The sequence below is a fragment of the Canis lupus genome, chromosome 18, assembly GCF_003254725.2.
Source record: "Canis lupus dingo isolate Sandy chromosome 18, ASM325472v2, whole genome shotgun sequence".
In the NCBI taxonomy this organism is placed as follows: Eukaryota; Metazoa; Chordata; class Mammalia; order Carnivora; family Canidae; genus Canis; species Canis lupus.
In genome coordinates, this window is record NC_064260.1 from 6204025 (window position 1) to 6226397 (window position 22373).

At 41.0% G+C, this 22373-nt stretch overlaps 1 protein-coding gene across 1 annotated transcript in view; it reads left to right on the top strand.

Annotated features, from left to right (window-relative positions):
* LANCL2 (LanC like glutathione S-transferase 2) overlaps positions 1 to 22373 on the top strand; it is a 48732-nt gene extending 26359 nt beyond the window's left edge. The window contains exons 3-9 of the mRNA XM_025449344.3: positions 4680 to 4887; positions 5957 to 6104; positions 7414 to 7560; positions 9223 to 9405; positions 16807 to 16983; positions 17241 to 17313; positions 19720 to 22373. Coding sequence (XP_025305129.1) covers positions 4680 to 4887; positions 5957 to 6104; positions 7414 to 7560; positions 9223 to 9405; positions 16807 to 16983; positions 17241 to 17313; positions 19720 to 19823 — 1040 coding nt within the window. The 3' untranslated portion in view covers positions 19824 to 22373. The remainder of the gene's footprint in view (positions 1 to 4679; positions 4888 to 5956; positions 6105 to 7413; positions 7561 to 9222; positions 9406 to 16806; positions 16984 to 17240; positions 17314 to 19719) is intronic.

A 22373-nucleotide genomic window follows, 5' to 3' on the forward strand; every position in this document is an offset into this window, starting at 1 on the left:
ATCCCCTAGGGTGGTTTTTATCAAAAATAGAAGAGATGGCCAATGTTGGCAAGGATGCGGAGAAAGGGGAACCCTAGTACACTCTTGGTGGAAATGTAAACGTAAAAAGTTTAAAATAGAACTACCAGATGATACAGCAATTCCACTTCTGGGTTTTTTCCAAAGAAGTAAAACTTAACTTACAAAGATATATGCACCCCTGTGTTCATTGCAGCATTATTCACAATAGCCAAGGTATGGAAACAACCTTAATATTCAATGATGGTTGAATGAATAAGGAAGTTGTGGTATTTTTATATATTTCTATCTATGTTTACATGAATAATAAACAAAAAAATCCTGTCATTGGTGACAACAAAAATGGGTCTAGAGGACATTATGCTATGTGCAATAAACCAGACTATGATCTCACAAAAATATGAATTTTAAAAACAAAAACAAAATTGAACTCGTAGAAACAGAGTTGAATGATGGTTACCAGGGGTTGTGGAGTGGGGAAAATGGGAGAGATAGAGTACAAGCCTTCAGTTACAAGATATACCAGTTCTTTAGATCTAATGTACAGCATTGTGACTATAGTACATAATACTGTATTGTATACTTAAAATTTGCTAAGAGAGTAGATCTTTTTTTTTTTTTTTAAGATTTTATTTATTCATGAGAGAGAGAGAGAGGCAGAGACACCGGTAGAGGGAGAAGCAGGCTCCATGCACGGAGCCGGACGTGGGACTCGACCCCAGAAGTCCAGGATCACACCCCGGGCTGAAGACGGCGCTAAACTGCTGAACTGCCCTAAGAGAGTAGATCTTAGGTGGTCGCATCACACACATTTAAAAAATGATATGTGAAGTAATAGACGTGTCAGCCTGATTGTGGTAATGTTTTCATGAATAAGTCTATCAAAGCGCCCTTTTGTACACATATATCTACAATTTTGTCAATTATACCTCAGTAAAACTAGGGGAAAACAAATAATAAACTAATGAAAAGAGACAATTTCTTTAAAAGAACAGGAAATGCTTGTGCCACTTTTTTTTTGTGGGACTACATCAAAATAAAAAGCTTTTACAGGCAAAGGAAACAGCAAAACTAAAAGACAATGTACTGAGTGGGAGATATTTGCAAACAACTTACTTGTAAAGGGATAATAGAATTTATCAAGAACTTATGCAACTCAACACCAAATAAATTATCCAATTAAAAATGGGTGGAAGACATGAAGAGACATTTCTCCACAGCAGACATCCAGATGGCCAACAGACCCATGTAAAAATGCTCAACATCACTCGACATCAGGGAAATACAAATCAGAACCACAATGAGATACCACCTCCCAGCGGTCAGAATGGCTAAAATAACTCAGGGAACAATAGATGTTAGCAAGGATATAGAGAAAGGGGAATCTTCTTACACTGTTGATGGGAATGCAAACTGTTGCAGCCACTCTGGAAAACAGTATGGAGGGTCCTCCATACTCAAAAAGTTAAAAATAGAGCTATCCTATGATCCAGCCATTGTACTACTAGGTATTTACCCAAACGATACAAAAATACAGATTTGAAGGAGTACACACACCCCAATGTTGGTAGCAGCACTATATCAACAATAGCCAAACTTTGGAAAGAGCCCAAATGTCCATTGACTGTTGAATAAAGATGATATGTCCAGAAGGGAAGTGGGGGAGGGTAGGTGAAACAGGTGATAGAGATTAAGGAGTGCACATGTGATGAGCACTGAGTAATGTATAAAATTGTTGACTCACTGTTTTGTATACCTGAAACAAATATAACACTGTACCTTAACTACACTGAATTTAAAAAAAAATTTAATAATAATTGACAACAGGAACTCTCAGTGTTACTTTTTTTCTTTGCTACTTTTAAACTGTTTCAGGCAGGGACGTCTTGGTGGCTTAGTGGTTGAGTGGTTGCCTTTGGCTCAGGGAATGATTCCAGGGTTCTGGGATTGAATCCCTCATCAGGCTCCCCACAGGGAGCCTGTTTCTCCCTCTCTCTATATCTCTGACTCTCTCTCTCTCTCTCTGTCTCTTGTGAATAAATAAAATCTTTAAAAAAATAAATAAACCGTTTCAGAGGTTAGGAAAATAAGGAATAGTTCCTGTTATTTTTATGAAGCAAGGATGATAGTGGTACCAAAACTGACAAAGATTTCCTTAAAAAAGAAAAAATCACAGCTCAGTTTCACTTATCAGTTATTCACTCGATAGTTATAGTGCTATTTTGACTTCTAGAAACAGGTTTATATATTTTAGATAATCATACTGAAGTATTTAAAGGTGAAATGTTAGGATGAGTTTTTTTAAAAATATTTTGCCGGGGCAGCCCCAGTGGCCCAACGGTTTAGCGCTGCCTTCGGCCCAGGGCCTGATCCTAAAGACCTGAGATCGAGTCCTCCGTCAGACTCCCTGCATGGAGCCTGCTTCTCCCTCTGCCTGTGTCTCTGCCTCTCTTTGTGTGTGTCTCTCATGAATAAATAAAATCTTTCAAAAAAATTTTTGCCTATCATTTGCTTTAAAATACTTGAGCATTGGAGCATCTTGCTGGCTCAGTTGTAAGAGCATGTGACTCTTGATCTCAGGATTGAGAGTTCGAGCCCCATGTTGAGTGTGGAGATTACTTACAAACTAATTAATTAAAAAAAAAAAAAAAAGACCTGACTGTAAAACATTAAAAAAATAAATAGGGCGCCTGAATGGTTCAGTCAGTTAAGTGTCCAACTCTTGTTTTTGGCTCAGGTCATGGTCTCGGGGTTATGAGATCAAGCCTCACATTGGGCCCTGTGCTGGATATGGAGCCTGCTTAAGATTCCTTATCTTCCCTTCTGCCTTTCCTCCCTCTATAAAATTAATGTAGTAATTAAAATATTTAAGATTTGATACATACATAATGATAGGTTTTAAGGTTCATAGGCTGTCCACATCATCATTCTATTTTTTAGGGATTTCTGAGTCAATCATGAAGTACCTATTTGTAAACCTTTTATAATGACTACATTTGAAATTTGTAGGTATTTAACTTACTTTTTTTAAACTTTTTAATTTTTATTTACTTATTTGAGAGAGCAGGAGCAAGGAGGAGAAGCAGAGTGAAAAGCAGGCTCCCCACAGTGGGCATGACCCTGGGATCATGACCTAAGCTGAAGGCAGCTGCTTAACCAACTGAGCCACCTAGGCACCCCTGACTTGCTTTCTATATGTATATAATTTGAATATTTTGAATACAAAAACAAATACAGGAGCCCATAAGTAATTCATATGGAAGGATACTTTTCCAAGGCTTTACAACACGTACTTTTATATCTGTCTTACTTAACAACTTCCAGGAAATGCATAATGCGAAAAGGACTTTCTGAATGTATGGAGAGAGAGAGAGAGAGATGTTAAGCATCTGAAAGGGAAAGAGGATACCCTGAAATGGAGAATTAATGAAAAAAGAAGCTACCTATTTAGAGAAATTTAAAAAGCAAAACGCATAGCAGAACATAGATGGTGACTTGTTCACCAGTTGTACAACATGCTATGTTGTACATGTGAAACTAATGTGTGCCAATTATACTCAAATTAAACAAAACAAAATAAAAAGCAAAATGAAAAATAATAGAAGTGAGAGTAGGATATTAGACAACATAATATTAGAGAATCCCAATTCAAACATGAATAAACGTTCTGTTTGCGCTTCTCACCATCATAACATTTCCTTCAATACTTTATGTTTTATTAAGTTTATATTTATACAGATGGATTTTTTTTTATGTAACCATCATAGTAACTGGAGTCCAAGAATAATAGGCTTCTTTCAGAAGCCATATAGGTCATCCTCTGTAGATTTTTGGAAAAAGATCTCTCTGGTTCACTTACGTGTCCGGATTTGTTCTTCAAAATAGGGAGGTTGCGGGGTGCCTAGATGGCTCAGTCAGTTAAGCCTCCGGCGCTTGGTTTCAGCTCAGGTCATGATCTTAGGGTCTTGAGATCAAAGCCCCCTGTTGGGCTCACACTCAGCTCGGAGTCTTCGGAGTCTTTTCTCTCCCTAAATAATAAATAAAATCTTTAAGATAGGAAGGTTGCATAGGTGATAAACTGCCTTGTGTGTTTGTTATCCTGCTCTGCCTCATATGGCATTTCCATAGGCAGTGAGTTGACTCACTGGTTGGTTGGTCATTTGGATAGGTTAGTCACTAAAAAAAATTGAAAAATTGTGAGAAATATATAAAAATTAGAAAGAGGGTGTAAAACTTAGAAAGTAATTATTTAACTTGGATAAGATAGGAGGAAATGATTATATGAGAAGTAAAAGGAAAAGGATCCAAGTTAGTTTACAATCCAGAGAAGGAATAAAATCTTGAACTGAATGTACAGAAAATGGGGATGCGTGGGAAGTGTTAAGTTTTACCTTGTCTAGGAAGTACTGAGTCACTGTATCAGAGCTGTTGGCAAGGTGATGGATTTAATTTAAATGGTTTAAGCTTTCTCTACCCTGAGGGTTTTTTTTTCTTTTTTTTTCTTCTGTTTTTAAAAGTTGTACCATATGTAATTTATTTGATGGTGCTCCTTCAGAAACATAGGGTTTAGGTTAAGTTTTTCATAGGATCATAAAATAATGCCCTGAAAGTGAAAAAGAAAGGTAATAATGCTTTTCTTTGGGGGTGGGGGAATTTTGCAGGCATAGCTCTTTTGTACCTACAGTTGTACCGGGTTACATGCGACCAGACCTACCTGCTCCGATCCCTGGATTACGTGAAGAGAACACTTCGGAATCTGAACGGCCGCAGGGTCACTTTCCTCTGTGGAGATGCTGGACCCCTTGCTGTAGGAGCTGTGGTATATCATAAACTCAAAAGCGATTGCGAGTCCCAGGAATGCATCACAAAGTGAGTTTTTAAAACTGGAAGTATTTTGTCTAAATTCTCCATTCAAGGTCTTATGTAGAAAGACATTGAAAAAGGAAATTATTTTTTAATTCATCTGCTGTTGCAAACAGGTCTTTCTGGGAAGTGAAGAGGTTTGTATATTAACCTTAAACATAATGATAAGATCATATGCCTCCCTTTCTTTTTTTTTTTTTTTTTTTTTTTTTTTTTTTTAAATTTTCACTTATCTATGATAGTCACAGAGAGAGAGAGAGAGAGAGGCAGAGACACAGGCAGAGGGAGAAGCAGGCTCCATTCACCGGGAGCCCGACGTGGGACTCGATCCCGGGTCCCCAGGATCGTGCCCTGGGCCAAAGGCAGGCGCCAAACCACTGCACCACCCAGGGATCCCCTATGCCTCCCTTTCTATCCAAGCTTGTGTCGGCCTTAATTTTGGGACAAATAAACATGTTTCTTCGTGTTACTCTAATCTTTTCCCTAAGTAACTTTTGGTTGTCTTCGTCACGTGAAAATTAACTCATATGCCTTAGATTCAGTACCATAACCAAGTTATTTTTAGGTTCTATTGTTTTGGAACAATTAGAAAGTATAAAATTTTTATTGCACCTATTGGTTTACATTCTTTTTTTAAGGGGTAGAAATCAGGGCCTACTCCCTTGGTTTGGCGGAGTATCTGGCACATGCTGCTCAGTTGATGTTGCCTGGAAGACAGAGCGACTCGAGCTATTTCCCAAGCATTGACTACATTTTAGTACTATTTTCTTTTAAATTTTAAATCACTTCCTTCTAATTCTGGGTTTCAAAATTGAATATCGTCTCTTACATGGTTTAAACTGATATAAAGATAGATATTTTGAACAGAGGGTGGGTGTATTGTTATTAATGTGACATCTGAGAAAGAAATTAGTGTCATAGGTTTTTGTTGTTTGGGTTTTGTTTGTATTTCTCGAAATCAGTTCTAAATTAAAAACAAATAATAGGTAATTTCTAAAGTGTTAGGTTACCAACAGCTTTAGGAAGAGGTATTTCAGACATTCTCTGGGAAAACAGAATTTTTCTTGTTGGGTAGACTTTTGCAGCTCCAGAGAACCATCGTGTGCCGCGATTCAGACCTTCCTGATGAGCTGCTTTATGGACGGGCAGGTTATCTGTATGCCTTACTCTACCTGAACACGGAGATCGGTCCAGGCACCGTGTGTGAGTCAGCTATTAAAGAGGTACTGTGGGGCTGCCGCCAACTGTGGGGCCATCCCTATCATTCCAACCCGTCTGTTAGCACAGAGCTATGTTAGTGGCTGGACTCTGCATCTAGATAGGAACGAGTGATTTCTTTCTTTTTTTTTTTTAAGATTTTATTTATTTATTCATAGAAACACAGAGAGAAAATGAGAGGCAGAGACACAGGCAGAGGGAGAAGCAGGCTCCATGCAGAGAGCCTGACGTGGGACTTGATTTAGGGTCTCCAGGATCACGCCACGCCCTGGGCTGCAGGCGGCCCTAAACCGCTGCGCCACCGGGACTGCCCCAGAACGAGTGATTTCTTAAGGCAGCTCATAAAATCAATAAATAGCTCCTTTTTTTTTCCTTTCTAGGAATGTTCTTTAAAAATCTGTCCTCAAAAAAAATAAAATAAAATAATAAAAAATAAAAATCTGTCCTGTTAGCCTGATAATTCACCCATTTTAACTAGAACCAAACAACAGCAGCTTCAAAAAGATTGAATATTTAGTTCTCTTTCATAAAGTATCTGAATTGGTAGGCCGTCCCAGTGAATATGGCTAAGGATCTGGGTTCTTCTCTCATTCTCTCCCATATCCTAGGGGCATGCCCTTATCTGCAAGACTAAAGCTAATTGAGCACCCTTCGGCTCAAGACTGGGGGGGAGGGGGTAGTAGAGGATAAGCATCTTCTTTTTTAAGGCTGTGATCCAGAAGTTAGTTGTCTGCTTCGCTTCTGCTCACATCCTACTTCCAGAACTTAGTCAAAGGACTGTGTCTGTTTGTAGCGAAGAGGCCCGATGCCCAGCTAGAACTTGGAGCGTGGTTACCGAAGTATGAAGGGAGAAACGATAGGAGGAAACAATTTGTGTCTTTGCTACATAGTCATTACAGATATGATATTCTTTTGATTTAACTAAAATCCGCTTTCCTCAATAGACCTCATTTCATTAGCCTTTCATAAATAAGGCCAGTTCCTCCAGCCTCTCCTAGAAGATGTACGGCCAGTCTTGGAGGAAGCGTTGCAGTGACAAGGCAACTCAGTCTGATTTTTATAAGGAAGTTTTTCTAGATTCCAGTAAACTGTTCATACAAAGAACTTTTAATTTGACTTCCTAATTTCTTTTTCTACTCCGAGATTGTCTTCTGATTTCTCTCTGCCTTTATTTATTAGTTTGTAAACTAACGATAACAGTGGTGGCTACTGGCTACTTTAAGGATTTTTAAATTAGGTAATCTATACAGAATTGTTAGTATTAGATGAAAGCAGGATCGTGTCTTGATTGACACGGTCTCATTATCTCCATAGGTGGTCTGTGCTATTATTGAATCAGGCAAGACTCTGTCAAGGGAAGAAAGGAAGGCTGAGCGCTGTCCGCTGCTGTATCAGTGGCACAGGAAGCAGTATGTAGGAGCAGCCCATGGCATGGCTGGAATCTACTACATGTTAATGCAGGTAAGTACGAATGCTCTGAAATACTAATATAGTGACTGCGGCATGAAGTGTTTGACCAAAGAGGAAATGGGGACTGAAATTCTAGTGTAAGTCAAGCAGGTTGGAATAAACTAAGGATTCTACATTGAATCATAGATGCTTAGCTCTGCTTCATGAACCCCAAGCAGGGAGGTGCTCAGAGCACATTCCGCATGCAGCTTTGTACTGGGTTAGGTATCTGTTGCCTACATTTTTCTTTGTCCATGTTTTTCTGCTCATTGAAGTAGTTACTCTCTGGATAGAGGGGAACCTTCAGGGAGCACAAGGGCCTCCAGAATCCAGACAGGGGCAGAGACTTTCCGTATCCAGGTACCCCCAACTTGCTATCAGTTGTATTCTAAATTTTTACTAGTTTATTATTGTGTGTATACTCGTCTCTTAATCATACTTGACATCTACTGGGTTGAGTCTTTGCTGTTCTGTGCGGCAGAAAGAGACTCCACCCCGAATACTGCATCACTCTGCTTCCAGCCTTGTGGCCTGCGGTTCCCTCCCCTGCTGTGTACACGTGTAACCTACTTTTTTTTTCAATTATACCTTTCTTTATCTGCCACACCCATAACAGAGTAGTTCATTAATGTTCAGACTCACAAAGCTGGTCAAGAAGCATGGATTAGAATTTAGATCTTTTTTTACTAAAAACTCATATATTCCTTTTTTAAAATTTTTATTTCAAGTTCCCTTCTTAAACCTATTCTGTCAGTAAAGGAAATTCATATCTAAACAGGACTAATGTGCCCTTTTCTGGTACTTAGTTGTCTTTGTTTATTGTTGTAGACAGTAAAACAATATATTCCAATTTGTGACATTTTTTTTATATAGGGGGAAGTCTTAATGCTATTTGCCCCTTTCTCACTCTGACTTATTTCACTTAGCATAATTTCCTAACACGTTTCCATAATTTTCTAACACGTTTCCAAAGTAACTAGAATTCCTTATCTCATTTAGAAATAGCATTATTATTCTGGAAAGTTGGTTTGTGTGTGTTTTCTATTTCCCCAGGAAAATGTTTTACCACTAGCTTTCGAAACTTTCTTTTTAAATGATAATGTTAGGGGAACATAACCATACGGAAACCACACCAGTGAGACGTAACCTAGTTTAGATGTAGGTGTTGAGATTAATTTTGTTAGATATTAGGGGTTTCCCTGAGAGAAACGCCAGTGAGTTTGTCCCGTTTATCTGTTTTTAAAGTGAAGAACGTGGAAGTATTATTTAGTCAAGATTCTCTATATAAATCAGTGTCAGTTTTCTTGTAGCGACCACTAGACAGTGGTGTGCTGGAGCTGGCTCATTCGAGCTTCTTCCCTGCTGAGCACTTAGGGCCCGTCCACAGTGCAGCCTCCTGGCAGTGGGACGGAGCAATTCCTGACCTGCGCTGAGCAAGGCAGTTCTCCAGCAGATGCCCTTCAGTCTCTGTCTCCAGCATCAAAAAAAGCTGAAACAAAAAAAGACCTGCCCAAGTCTTAAATACCCAGATAATTGAATTAATTTGAATTTTATATGCTTCTCAAGTAGCCCAGGTAATTGATGCTTTGTTATATTAACTATAATACAAAGGCTTAAAAAAAAAACTTAAGAAAAAATAAATTCATTGTTCTGTTTTTATTTATTTATTTAAAGCCAGCAGCAAAAGTGGACCAAGAAACCTTGACAGAAATGGTGAAGCCTAGTATTGATTATGTGCGCCACAAAAGATTCCGATCTGGGAATTATCCGTCATCATTAAGCAACGAAACAGATCGCTTGGTCCACTGGTGTCACGGTGCCCCAGGTGTCATCCACATGCTTATGCAAGCTTACAAGGTCAGAACTTCCACGTATCATAAGCATTTAATGTTTAGAAATCCACTTTTTCCTCTACTAGGTTTGCAGTTTGATCCTGGCCAGCACATTTGATTGCAAACTAAAAACCTTTTAGAATTCATGTTTTTACAGAACAAAGTCTCCCTGTTTCGCTTTATCACCCCTGTGGTTGGAGCTGTAAGTGTAAGTGTATGTGTGTGTGTGTTAGTGGGAATTATATTCATGTGTAAAAGAAAACCTGGGTGACAGCATAGTGATGATTTTATTCAGAGTATGACTGTCCGATAAGGCAGAGGCATTCTTATAACCAAATGCTTTTTTGACTTCAGATCATTTTATTTTCTTGCTTGAGTCAAGACTTTATTATTGGATGATGATGCTTATTCAAGGCCTTTTAAATTAGGGTTTAAAATTGTTATAAAATCACTCATAAGGGATAAGTGTGATGTTTAAAGTTTTACACATATGAAGGGTTATAGAAAAATAGGCAGTACCTTTACTGATTAATTTTGGTAGTCTCAAGATAATATTTAGACACAATATTAAGAATACTTTGATTTTTCTCCTGGACTAAGAATTAACCTTGTAAGTTGAAAGCAAACAATGCTTCTTAGTTTTTTTTCACATGTTTTTAAGTGTTTTCTTAACATTTTACATAGTTGAAATTATAAACGGCTTATTGTTATAGTCTGTAACATTTAAGTTTTTTTATCCTTTCTTGGAAAAAGAAATGAATGTGTAAAACATGAAAACATGTTTTCAAGCAAGTTTTTTTAGAAAACTACCACATTTTATTTTTTAAATTTCTTATTTGAGCCCACCTGGGGTGGCTCAGTCAGTTAAGTGTTGGCCTTCAACTCAGTTCATGATCCTTGGGCTCTGTGCTCAGCAGGGAGTCTGCTTCTCAACCCCTCCCTCTGCCGTTCCCCCACCCCACTTGTATACTCCAGCTCCCAAATGAATAAAATCTTTAAAAAAATTTTTAAACACACAATGTTTTATTAATTTCAGGCATACGGTGTAGTGATTCCACAAACTTCTATGTTATGCTGTGCTCCCAAATGTAGCCACCGTCTGTCACCATGCAAGGCTATCACAGTGTCATTGACTACATTCCTTACACTATGTCTTTTATTCCCGTAACTTACTCATTCCACAACTGGAAGCCGGTGTCGCCCACTCCCCTTCACCTATTTTACCCATCTCCCAAAACCATCAATTTGTTCTCTGTATTTACAGGTATGATTCTGCTTTTTGTTTGTTTATTCATTTTTCTTTTTTAGGTAATACATATGGGGGAAGTCTTAATGCTATTTGCCCCTTTCTCAGTCTGACTTATTTCACTTAGCATAATATCCACTTGGTCCATCCATGTTTTCCCAAATAGCATGATCTCATCTTTTTTTATGGCTGAGTAATATATATATAAACACACACACCACATTTTATCCATTCATCTGTCAATGGAAATTTAAGTCGCTTCCATATCTCAGCTATTATAAATAATGCTGCAGTAAACAGAGGTGCATATATCTTTTTGAATTAGTGTTTATGTTTTCTTTGGGTCAGTACCCAGTAGTGGAATTATTGGACCACATGCTTATCTCTATTTTTAAATTTTTGAGGAACCTCCATACTGTTTTCCACAGTGGCTGAACCAATTTACGTTCCCATCAATCGTGCACAAGGGTTTCTTTTTCTCCATATCCTCTCCAACACTTATGATTTCTTGTCTTTCTGAGTTTAGCCATTCTGACAGGTGTGAGATGATACTTCATTATAGTTTTGATTTGTATTTCCCTGGTGATTAGTGACGTGGAATGTCTTCTCATTGCCTGTTAGCCATCTGTAGGTTTTCTTTGCAAGAATGTCTTTTCAAGTCCTCTGCCCAGTAGTACCTAACAGTAACCACAATGAATGATTAGTCTTGGCAAAGTCTCTTTGTTTTGTAGAAATAAACAGAATTAATGAAGCAGAATTCATATTTCTACTTGGAAATAACAAAAGTTTCTGAATCAATTTTATTTTCCCTTTGTGACTAACCATAATAAATTATTTAGAAAAATTGTGGGGAATTACCACTCATGATTTAGGCTAATTTTTTAGAATTTTTCACCCCCCCCCCCACAACAGTAACACCTAAAGTATTGAAATATAAAAGGCATGAGCATTTAAGAAAATAACTCAGTAAGTTATGATATTCAGTCAGAGCAAAACACAGTGAAATAAACTCTTTGCAAATCAGAAGAACTTTATGATTCATCTTCTTAACAGCACCTCAGTTTTTAAATTAAGAGAATTCTGTTCAAATTGCTGCCTCCCTTTTTAGAGGCTTTAGAGTCATTGTTGTAATTTCAGCGACAGAGATAAATCTATAATATCATACATATCCAACCATAATAGGAATGTACTGCTGACAAAAAAAGGACCCTTTGATACTCAAAAAAGATTGTATAACTGATAAAAAGTAAAAACTTTTGTCAGACTCGTTTTTGTCTTTCACACTGAAGAGGATAAGCAATACAAGGAGGCACCCTGCATGACTAATAGTCTTGCCTTCTGGGGGTCTCCCCCACCCCTACCCCTGAGCCAGTGGTAAGCAGGTAATCAGGAGCCGGGGCTTCCAGTGGGGCCATCAGTGTAAGGAGGTCCATTTCTACTAGCCCTGCTGACCAGCACTGCCATCTGTTTCTACCACTGCTAGTCACACCGGGAGCAAACATAGCAGAGCTCTGCTATTAGCAATGCCACAGATGTCTCAGACCAGCTGCTACCTGTCCAGCTTTGGCTCAGAACATCATTTGAACCTCTGTCCCTGCTCTGCTTACTCCAAAACAGAAAGTTCTCTCCTAGAAAGCATGAAACAAAGACATACTAAGACCAATGAAGCTCAGTTCTGTCCATTTACATCCAGATTCTCAAACATGAGGAAGGCAAGGAACACCAGAATCTCTGGGGGCAGAAGGCATCGATTTTAATTTGGAAATGCATATATGGGGGATCCCTGGGTGGCTCAGTGGTTTGGTGCCTGCCTTCAGCCCGGGGTGTGATCCTGAGGCCCCGGGATCGAGTCCCACATCAGGCTCCCTGCATGGAGCCGGCTTCTCCCTCTGCCTGTGTCTCTGCCTCTCTCTCTGTGTCTCTCATGAATGAATGAATAAAGTCTTTTAAAAAAATGAAAAGGCATATATGGCGTAGTTTTACAATCAGAGGTGTGAGTGAAGTATGAGATTCGTGTTTGACCAAGGCAGAGGGTGGTACGGGCAGAGACAGGGCAGGGTTGGTGGGTGGAGGATTGGAAATGCAAAGCTAGAGAAACACAGCTCAAGGCTCCTTTTTCTCTCAAGTTATTGAGGTTTTTTATGTTTTTTTAAAGATTTTATTTATTCATGAGAGAGACAGAAAGAGGCAGGGACACAGGCAGAGGGAGAAGCAGGCTCCCTGCAAGGAGCCCGATGCGGGACTCTATCCCAGGACCCCGGGATCACGTCCTGAGCTCAAGGCAGACACTCAACCACTGAGCCATCCAGGCGTCCCAACTCTCAGGTATTGTTAACTCAAATTACAAGCATCTGCATTCATTGAAGCTCTCTCAGAATTACAAAGTGCTTACATTTTATGTAATAAGTTTTCAACAGTTTCTCTTGCTGGCATGTGAACTCATGAGTACTTCAAGAATGTTTATGAAAGCATAGGTTTTCAGGTATTTGGAAGAATGCTAATATCCTTCACAAAGAAAACTGCAAATTGAGTCTAGGTTCACTTAATTTGTTTTCCCTTCCTATAGCTAATCATTCGTGTAGTTAGGTGTACTCTACTTTGTATGAACATATATTATTTGTTAATTTAAAATTATATGGGATTTTAAATGATCCTTGAAAAAAAATGTCAAGGTTTTAATAATAGTCTATGCTATATTAGGACTTTTATCAATTGCAAATGATTTTCTAACAAGGTCCATTGCGGACTGTATGGCTGGAAGCTATTTTGCTGAGCAGTTCTTGATTATCTGACAGTAAACTACAGGTAATGATAACAAATTCTACCTTCTTCTAACTGCACACTATGGGCCCTCTGGCATTAGCAGGTTTTGTGGCTTCAGGCACTATAAACAAATGCTAACATTGGTCAAGTGAAAATTGTGTTTGGGAAGGTATTTACAAACCTACTGCCCAGGAGAACCATGTCTGTCAAACCACAGTGCTACTGATGTAATCTTTTGATTCTGTGCTAATGTCTGAAGCCACCATGCCTTCCCCACGCCTATACCTACACGGCCAAGCTGAAAACCCCAGAGGAGAGCTGTATTAGAAATGCTCCCTGATGGTTAACTGTTGACCATATGTCAGAAAACGTTTTCATATAAACTGTGTTCCCAAAGCTCATTTGTAAGTTGATTATTTGAAGCATGGACTGTCTTTCTAGGAGTGCGTATCAGGATCAGCTGGAGAGATTCTTTCAAATTATACTTTCTTCCCCTCTTCCTCCAGATTTGATGCCTTCCTAAGTTTAAGCATCACTTTTATATAAATCTACCACACTCTAGCAATTTGTTTTCCAGTTGTTTCCCATTTTTTACTCTAACAAATAAGCTGCTATGAACATTGTTGTGTATAGATCTTTTTGTAGACGTGCATTTTCATTTTTTTTTGGACCAAAAACTAGGAGTGGAATTGCTGGATCAGAGAGGAACTGTAAGAAACTGCTTTTACTTTTTAAAAAGTAACAGTTGTTGTACCTTTTACATTCCATCAGCAATGTAAGAAAGTTCGTATCTTTGGCAGCACTTGATACTGAAAGGCTTTTTAATTTTATTCTGGTGGATATTTCATTGTACTTTTTAATGGGTAGTAATTTTGCTTATGTTTGTGAGTCATTCATATATCTTCCTTTGTTGAACGTTTGTTCATTTCTTTTACCCATGTTGTTTTATTCTTTCTTTTATCTTTTTATTATTAAGTTGTGAGAGTCTTTCATATGTCCTGGTTATAAGTCTTTGTCAGATACTTGTTTTGCATATATGTTTTGGCTAATCATAATCTTTATGGTATCTTTTGATGAGTAGAGTTCTTAATTCTGATAAAGTCTATGTTTTATCAAGTTTTTAATGGTAATTTCTTTCATTATCTTGTCTAAGAAGCTGTTAACCTAAAAAATAAAACAGCCAGTTATTTTACCAGCAAAACGGGCTTCTTTGAGAATAGCAGAGAAGTACATTTGGGATATACAAGCTGTGACAAAACCATAGGCCAATCCAACAAACAAAGGAGACAAACAGTATTTTATGGAGAAGGAAAAAGGGGGGAGAGGTTGTTTTGAATGTAAGTCCATTGGAAAAAAGGAGTTCGGGGTCATGACAGTTTCTCATTGGCAGAGTTGCAGGGGTAGTCAAATCGACTAGTAGGAGATTCAGTAGACCTTTTTCCCTATTGGGGCCTATAATCAGTGATTCTGTTCTGTTTCCTCTTCTGTTGGGGTCTATAATTGACAAGTCTTTATGGAACTAACTAGAGTGGCGGGCTTTCCCTTCTAACCTCCCACCTCCATCTTAGTGAGATTTCCCTTTATATGTCACAAAATTTTACTCACCCCCAGGTTATACAGTTAATATTCTTCACACTGCAAGGTTTTAGATTCAGAACTCTGAATAAGTTTTGTATATTATATGTATATTTTATATATTAGGTTGTTATATGTGAGGTAAGAAGAGAGATTCTTTTTTTTTTAATCAGGATATCTGATTGTTCCTACATTGTTTATTGAAAAGATGTTTATTTTCCCCCATTTGATTGATTTGATGTCATCAATATTCGTAACAAGCCACTGAGATGAAGAACTAGTAGTATCCTCTTATAGTTGAGAACACTGAGACATAATAGCTTGAGCGACTTGTCCAGGGCCAGGCCACATAGTTAAAAGGTGACAGAGCTGAGATTCAAACTCAGGCGCTCTGACCCCAGAGTCCCCATCTCAGTTGCTTTCATGAGTTAGAGTGTTGCTTCCCACCCTGGTGAATAGATTCTGCATCAGGAATAGTGGGTAAAACGCAAATGTCTCTCTCTTTCCCCTTCTCCTGCCCTCTGCAGACACTGATTCACATAGTTCATCCCTTTTTTTTTCTTTTTTTTGGCCACTACTAATCAGTCACAGGTAGATGAATCCTGTTTGCTACCCCCAAGGAGATCATCTCTGGTGACCTTTTTGCCTCAAATTCATTGTCCAAAACTGACTAGCATGGAATGAGCGAAGCAAGTGGAGATTACTGATAGATTCTGAAGGAAGGACTAGAGACACAGAATAAATGAAATGTGAGGAGAAAGAGAAGAAAATTTAAAAGGTAATTTGAGGAGGCGAAAACCGCTTCCTCCTGCCAGGCAGTTGTCTTCACTGAGCTCATTTGTGTCTCTGCATGTAAACCACGGAGTGGAGGCAGTGCCAGTGAGTCCTGCAGCCCAGCAAGTCTGCTCCAGGAACTGCAGGAGGCGTCGTGCAGGTTTCCCTGGGATGGATTATGACACAACTCCCAACGTGGAGAGTGCCAGGCCCTCAGGGTCTTACGGATAATGTAGCTGCCCCAGGATATGGAGGATTCTTGACCTAGGTGACAGGATATTGCAGAATCATCAATCCCTCAGTTGACTTCAGAAGTTGACCAGAAGCAGAGGTTTTAGCACTACAGGTTATATTGCTCTAGGAAGCACAGAATGGTTATTTGTGACGTAACCTCTTAATCAAAGAGTTTCTGGTAGCTCTTGTTTTCATTTTTTTTTTTTAAGATTTTATTTTTTTATTTGACAAAGAAAGAGAGAACAAGAGCGCACAAGCAGGCAGAGCAGTAGGCAGAGGGAGAAGCAGATTCTCCCCTGGGCGGGGAGCCTGATGTGGGGCTTGACCCCAGGCCCCAGATCATGACCTTAGCCGAAGGCAGACGCTCAACTGACTGAGCCACCCAGGTGCCCTTGTTTTAATTTTTTAACTGAATTTTAGAATTGCTTTTGCAAAACCTCGAACAAAGAGAACAAGGAGAAGAGATGGGCAGATTGTGAGGTGCTGTACTGTGATGTTCCTGGTAGTTTTTGTTTTGCCCCCAGAACTATTTCAGGTTTCTTAATGTATCATTTACTCACCAGAAAGAGAAACTATTTGCTAACTCATCACTGAAAACCTCTTTTTTTTTTTTTTTTTTAAAGATTGTATTTTTTCATGAGACACAGAGAGAGGCAAAGACACAGGCAGAGGGAGAAGCAGGCTCCCTGCAGGGAGCCCGACATGGGACTCGATCCCGGGACTCTGGGATCACACCCTGAGCCAAAGGCAGATGCTCATCCACTGAGCCACCCAGGTGTCCCTGAAGTCCCTAAAAACCTCTTTTTAACACTGCTTTGCTTTTTCATTGCCCAGGTCTTTAAGGAGGAGAAATACTTGAAAGATGCCATGGAGTGTAGCGATGTCATTTGGCAGCGAGGTTTGCTTCGGAAGGGCTATGGGATCTGCCACGGGACAGCTGGGAATGGCTACTCTTTCCTGTCCCTGTACCATCTCACGCAGGATAAAAAGTATCTCTACCGAGCTTGCAAAGTAAGGAGTCTTTATCCAGCAACTTTTGAATACTCCAGAGCATGCACAAAATCCAAAAATACAGCTTCTCTCCTCTTAACCTGTTTTTCCCACCTCCATGGTCTCCCCTGTGTCTCTAGGATAGCCATACCCCTGGCCTGTCTTGGCATGTTGATCCCTCTCTGGTGCTCAGGAATCTTCTTCCTTGGGTTCTTGGTGAATTCGTTGTTGCCTCTTCACCAAGTGAAATCTCTGCTCTTAAATATGTTTCTTCTTAGTTTGCAGAGTGGTGTCTAGAATATGGAGCACACGGGTGCCGCATTCCTGACAGACCCTATTCTCTCTTTGAAGGTAAGAGTGAGCAGAAAACTCACTGTTTAACTCTCTGCCTGAGTGAATTTGGTCCTTCTGTGTCTCTCGGCACCGGGTCGATTACGTCTGCTCTTACTTGAGTAATAACTCCACAACTGTAAAATAACTGTGAACAAAATAGTTTATTGCTAAAACTATATTGAGTCTCTCTGCCTTACCTATATTGTGCACCTGTTAGTGCCCTTCAAATATTTCTAAATCTTTTCGTGAAGGATGCATGCTCCACCCCACCAAAGAAGAAAACAAAGGTTATTTCAGCATGGACCACTCTAGGGTGTCATGAGTCATTGTCTATTTCTAATAGGTTCTAATAAGTCAGTGGTTTTCAGATTTCTTAAGCTACTAGAACCTTTTCTTCAAACAAAAAGGTATAGGGAACTTTGGGAACAACCCAAATATAGGAAAACAGCTAGTGACACACACAAAATATGAATGAATTGCAAAATCATTGAGGGCAGAAGCCAGACACAACAGGCTGTGTATCATGGGGTTCCATTCGAAGGACATTCTGAAACAAGCCAGACTAATCCATGCTGGGGATGGCGACAGAGGTAGGCTACAGAGGACACACAGGAACTTCTTGGGGGAGGTGATGGAAATATTCCATATCTCTTGAGAGGACTTTGGTTTACACAAGTGTATGTATTTGTCAAAACTCAGAGGAGTCCCCTGAAGACTTGTGTGTCTCGTTGCATGTAAATTTTACATCAAAAGAAAAAGTATAGGGCCGCCCGGGTGGCTCAGCGGTTTAGTGCCACCTTCAGCCCAGGGCATGACCCTGGAGACCCAGGATCGAGTCCCATGTCGGGCTCCCTGCATGGAGCCTGTTTCTCTCTCTGCCTGTGTCTCTGCCTTCTCTCTCTGTCTCTCATTAATAAATAAATTAAGTCTTAAAAATTTTTTTTCAAGTGTTTTTTTTTAAAGAAAAAGAAAAGAAAAAGTATAAATAAAAATCCAGTAAGGGAAGAATTGTTCTGATTGAAAAGGGAGATGAGAGGCCTGTAGGCTGGAGCCGGCTCACAGGCTTCCTCGCCCACCCTCCTGTAGGTCAGTTTAAAGCCTGATCTTAATGCAGACTGCAGTGACCTGGAATGGGGATTCTGATGAAAACAAAGTTCATTTTCTTTCTTTTTTTTTTTTTTTTTTAAGATTTTATTTATTTGAGAGAATGAGCACGTGAGCAGGAGGAGGGGCAGAGACAAGCAGAGTCCCCACTGAACACAGCTCAACACAGGGCTTGATCCCTGGACTCTGAGACCATGACCTGTGCTGAAGTCAGATGCTTAACCTATTGAGCCACCCAGGCACCCCAAAAACCAAGTTTATTTTAAAGTAGCATTCGTGTGTGTGAGTGTGTGAATAATGGAATACTATTCAACCATAAAAAGAATGAAATCTTAACATTTGTAACAACATAGATGGAGCTAAGTGAATTCTGCTGAAGCAGAGTAAGTCAGTCAGAGAAAGACACCATGTGATTTCACTCCTATGTGGAATTTAAGAAACAGAAAAAACAAAGGGAAAAAAGAAAAACAAACCAAGAAACAGACTCGTAACTATAGAGAACACACTGCTGGTCACCAGAGGGAGGGGCAGGAGGAGGGGAAACAGGTGCTGGGGATGAAGGGTCCACTTGACAAGCGCTGAGTAATGTATGAAGTGTCGCATCACTGAATTGTACCTGGAGCTAACGGTGTATGTTAACTATACTGAAATGAAAACTCAAACTTTCTCAAAAATTAAAGTAGCATTCTTAAAATCTAAAGAAGATACAAAATGCAGCCTTTTGTATGGACTAAGAATAAAGCTTTGAGAAAGGAAAGTTTCTTGTTGAAATAGGGATAGCAGCACCCATAACTATTTAGGGAGCCATTCTGTTAGGAGATTAAAGCCCAGATTTTTTTAAAAAAATAAGACAGGGAAGAAAACTTACTGTTATCTGCTGGGTGCTAATATCAGAATTTCTTCGTTCCATTTTCTGCTTGTTTGTTTTTTTTATGAAGTCATTCGTAAAGTCCTCAGCGCCTTTTCTTTTTTTTTTTTTTTTAAAACAATGATAGTTAAGGGAAACAATTGTATCTTTTTTTTTTTTAAATTTTTATTTATGATAGTCACAGAGAGAGAGAGAGAGAGAGAGGCAGAGACACAGGCAGAGGGAGAAGCAGGCTCCATGCACCGGGAGCCTGATGTGGGATTCGATCCCGGGTCTCCAGGATCGCGCCCTGGGCCAAAGGCAGGCGCCAAACCGCTGCGCCACCCAGGGATCCCCCTCAGCGCCTTTTCCATCAGCGTCACAGCCCCTGGTACAGGAAATGATTAAAGGTCAGTGTGTTTCCGACCCTCCCCATGTGCCCTTTAGTAAGAGGATCCACATTTACGTTGCAGGCATGGCCGGTGCCATTCACTTTCTCTCCGACATCCTGGCACCAGAGACCTCACGGTTCCCGGCCTTTGAACTTGCTCCTCCGCAGAGGGACAGAAAGATATAAAATGACCCCTAAGACACCTGTTCGGACCAGAAGCCAGATTGCTCAGTGCCTGACACAGAACCAACTGTGAATCCTGAAGAAGGAAAAAAGGAGAAGCACACACCTTCCCGGGCCCCTGTGTTGCAGAGACCCTCGTGTTCGAGCATGGACGACAGAAACCATCCCATCAACGTTTTGTAGCAGTGTCCCCCTCACTGGTGTAAAATACGAATTCTTCACACCCAGCCTTCCGCAGCATTTGCATGTTTCTTGGTGTTTGTTGTCTGTAGGTGTAAGTTGTTCCAAACAGAAAGCCCTGCTCTTGCCATGAGCCCTGAGCTGGCCGTACGCGAGAGCACGGCAGCAACCCCTTCTCTGTACATAATACCTAAAGTGAGGTGTCTTGTGTATTGGCAGGGACTAGTCAATGGTGTCTCTCTTACGTGTCAGAAAGCTTCTTGAAGGTGATGTCCTGGTGATACTTTGTCAGCGCTCCTGTGAGTACCGTTCAGACAAGCACGAGGCAGAGACCGTTCCAAACGCTGAAAAGAAACAGAACAGATAAGAGGGCTTTTGCTGGAATGGCTGGGGGTGCGGGTTGAGCCGTTGCACAGGGTAGCTGAACGCTCCCACTTTGTGTCTTGTGTTCACCCTCAGTGTTTTTACGAGGCCACCGGGCATGCAGGGCAGCTCTCCCGGGGCTCCCTGTCCTCAGCACAAGTGTCGGGCCCCTGTATGGGGCTCCTGGGGCTCCTTTGGTCCCAGCACCCTGGGCAGTGGGCTTGGTGGCAGAGAACATTCAAGGGAAGCCCTTTCATGGCCACATTGTAAGTCAAGCAGCAGTGATGAAGCTTTGGAATTCTACATTTGGTTTATGGTATTAAAATTGACGGCACCTCAATTTTATCAACATCATAACATTATTAAGTTCAGTGGATGCAATTCCAGGTGGCGATAAGCAGATAGTCAACTGTTCCCATGTCCTTACAATTAAACTTACTGCAAAGTTTCCTGAGTTGTCACACTATAAATTTGGGAGGAATACAGTCGTTTTTTTGGTCTACTTTTGGGTGATTGAAATCTCACGTTTGTTGAAACCTATTAAGCCAAAACGGGATTAGTCTGCATTTATACATAGGGAAAACGTGAACCCAGAAAGTTGTGGGTCTGACATGTTTTATGTAAAAAGATGGACATTAATTTGTGTAAGCACACCCTCATGGGGATTTCACTTTTTAGAAAATTTTGTCATCACGATACGAGTGGCCTAGGACTTTCCATGTACTTTTCCTCTTGGGAGCTAAGGCATGGGTCCTAGGAGCCTAGACAGGCTTCTCTGGCTGCGTGGTCCCTGTCTAGGAGGGACGGTCTAATCATGTGTCAGCCCTTGTTTCCACTCCTATCATAAAGGAGCAAGAAAATCGATGTAAAAGACAAATCTCACGCGTATGCAATCCGTAGGCTGCTGCTGAGCCCTGTCTGTGGGGCCGGCACCCTAACGTGACCTTCCATCTCTAAATGATGCCTCACGGATCCCTTCACTGCAGACACTGGGGTTTTTGTTTTTGTTTTTTTATTTTTTAAGGATTTTATTTATTCATGAGAGACCCACAGAGAAAGGCAGAGACGCGGGCTCCCTACAGGGAGCCCGATGCGGGACCCAGTCCTGGGCTCCCGGGGTCACGCCCTGGGCAAAGGCAGCGGGCAGCCGCTCAACCGCTGGGCCCCCAGGGGGCCCCCAGACACTGTTCCTAAGATGATTGCCTTCTCTCAAGGTAGGCTGATGGCTTCCAGAGCATAAACGCTCATGGTCACGTGTTAGCCAGCCCCGGGGCCTGCTCCTGTGCTTCTCTGGCAGCCCACCCCCGTCGGGCAGCCCACCCCCGTCGTCCTGAATGCGTTGAGGGGGGCTGTCAGGCAGGAGTGCTCACCCGACCCCACAGCCCAGCCAAACAGCACTGCTCCCTCCCTCCGCACCCGCCTCACCCAAACCACGCACACGCCTCCAAGGCCTTGCCTGCCTCGGGGCTGCAGCTGAGAGCTTTGCCCCACCTCATTCCTTCCACAGGGGAAGCCGGTGGGACTACACAGGGGTGCGCCCCGACACGCCCCGTACGGCCTGCCCCATCTGGAGCGCGGAAGCCCTGATCCTGGACAGGTATCTCCAGACCGGAAACAGCAGGTGACCCACTTCCCTGAGCCTCTCACCACATATGACAAGTAAGCATTAGGCTTCCTTCTGACGAATGTACCGAGGCCCGCTTCCTAGCGCCTGCCCCGTGGCTGCGGCAGGACAGGCCCAGCGTCTGTCCCCGAAGGCAGGGCAGAAAACGGCAGCTCCTTCAAGGAGCAGACGGCTAGGCTCACGGTTCTAAGTGTTTGGAATTCAGATCTCGAAACCTCTCACAGTGATCCCTTGACTTGTCTGTGACCTCCAAAATGTGTCTTAATTTAAAAAATAAATGTATGCACAATCCCATTTTAAAATTTGAAAGAAAAAAAAAGGCCAATGGCCACAAAAAAGTGTGTGGGGTTCTTTGGTCTTGTTAGTAAAGAGTTTTGCGATGATGA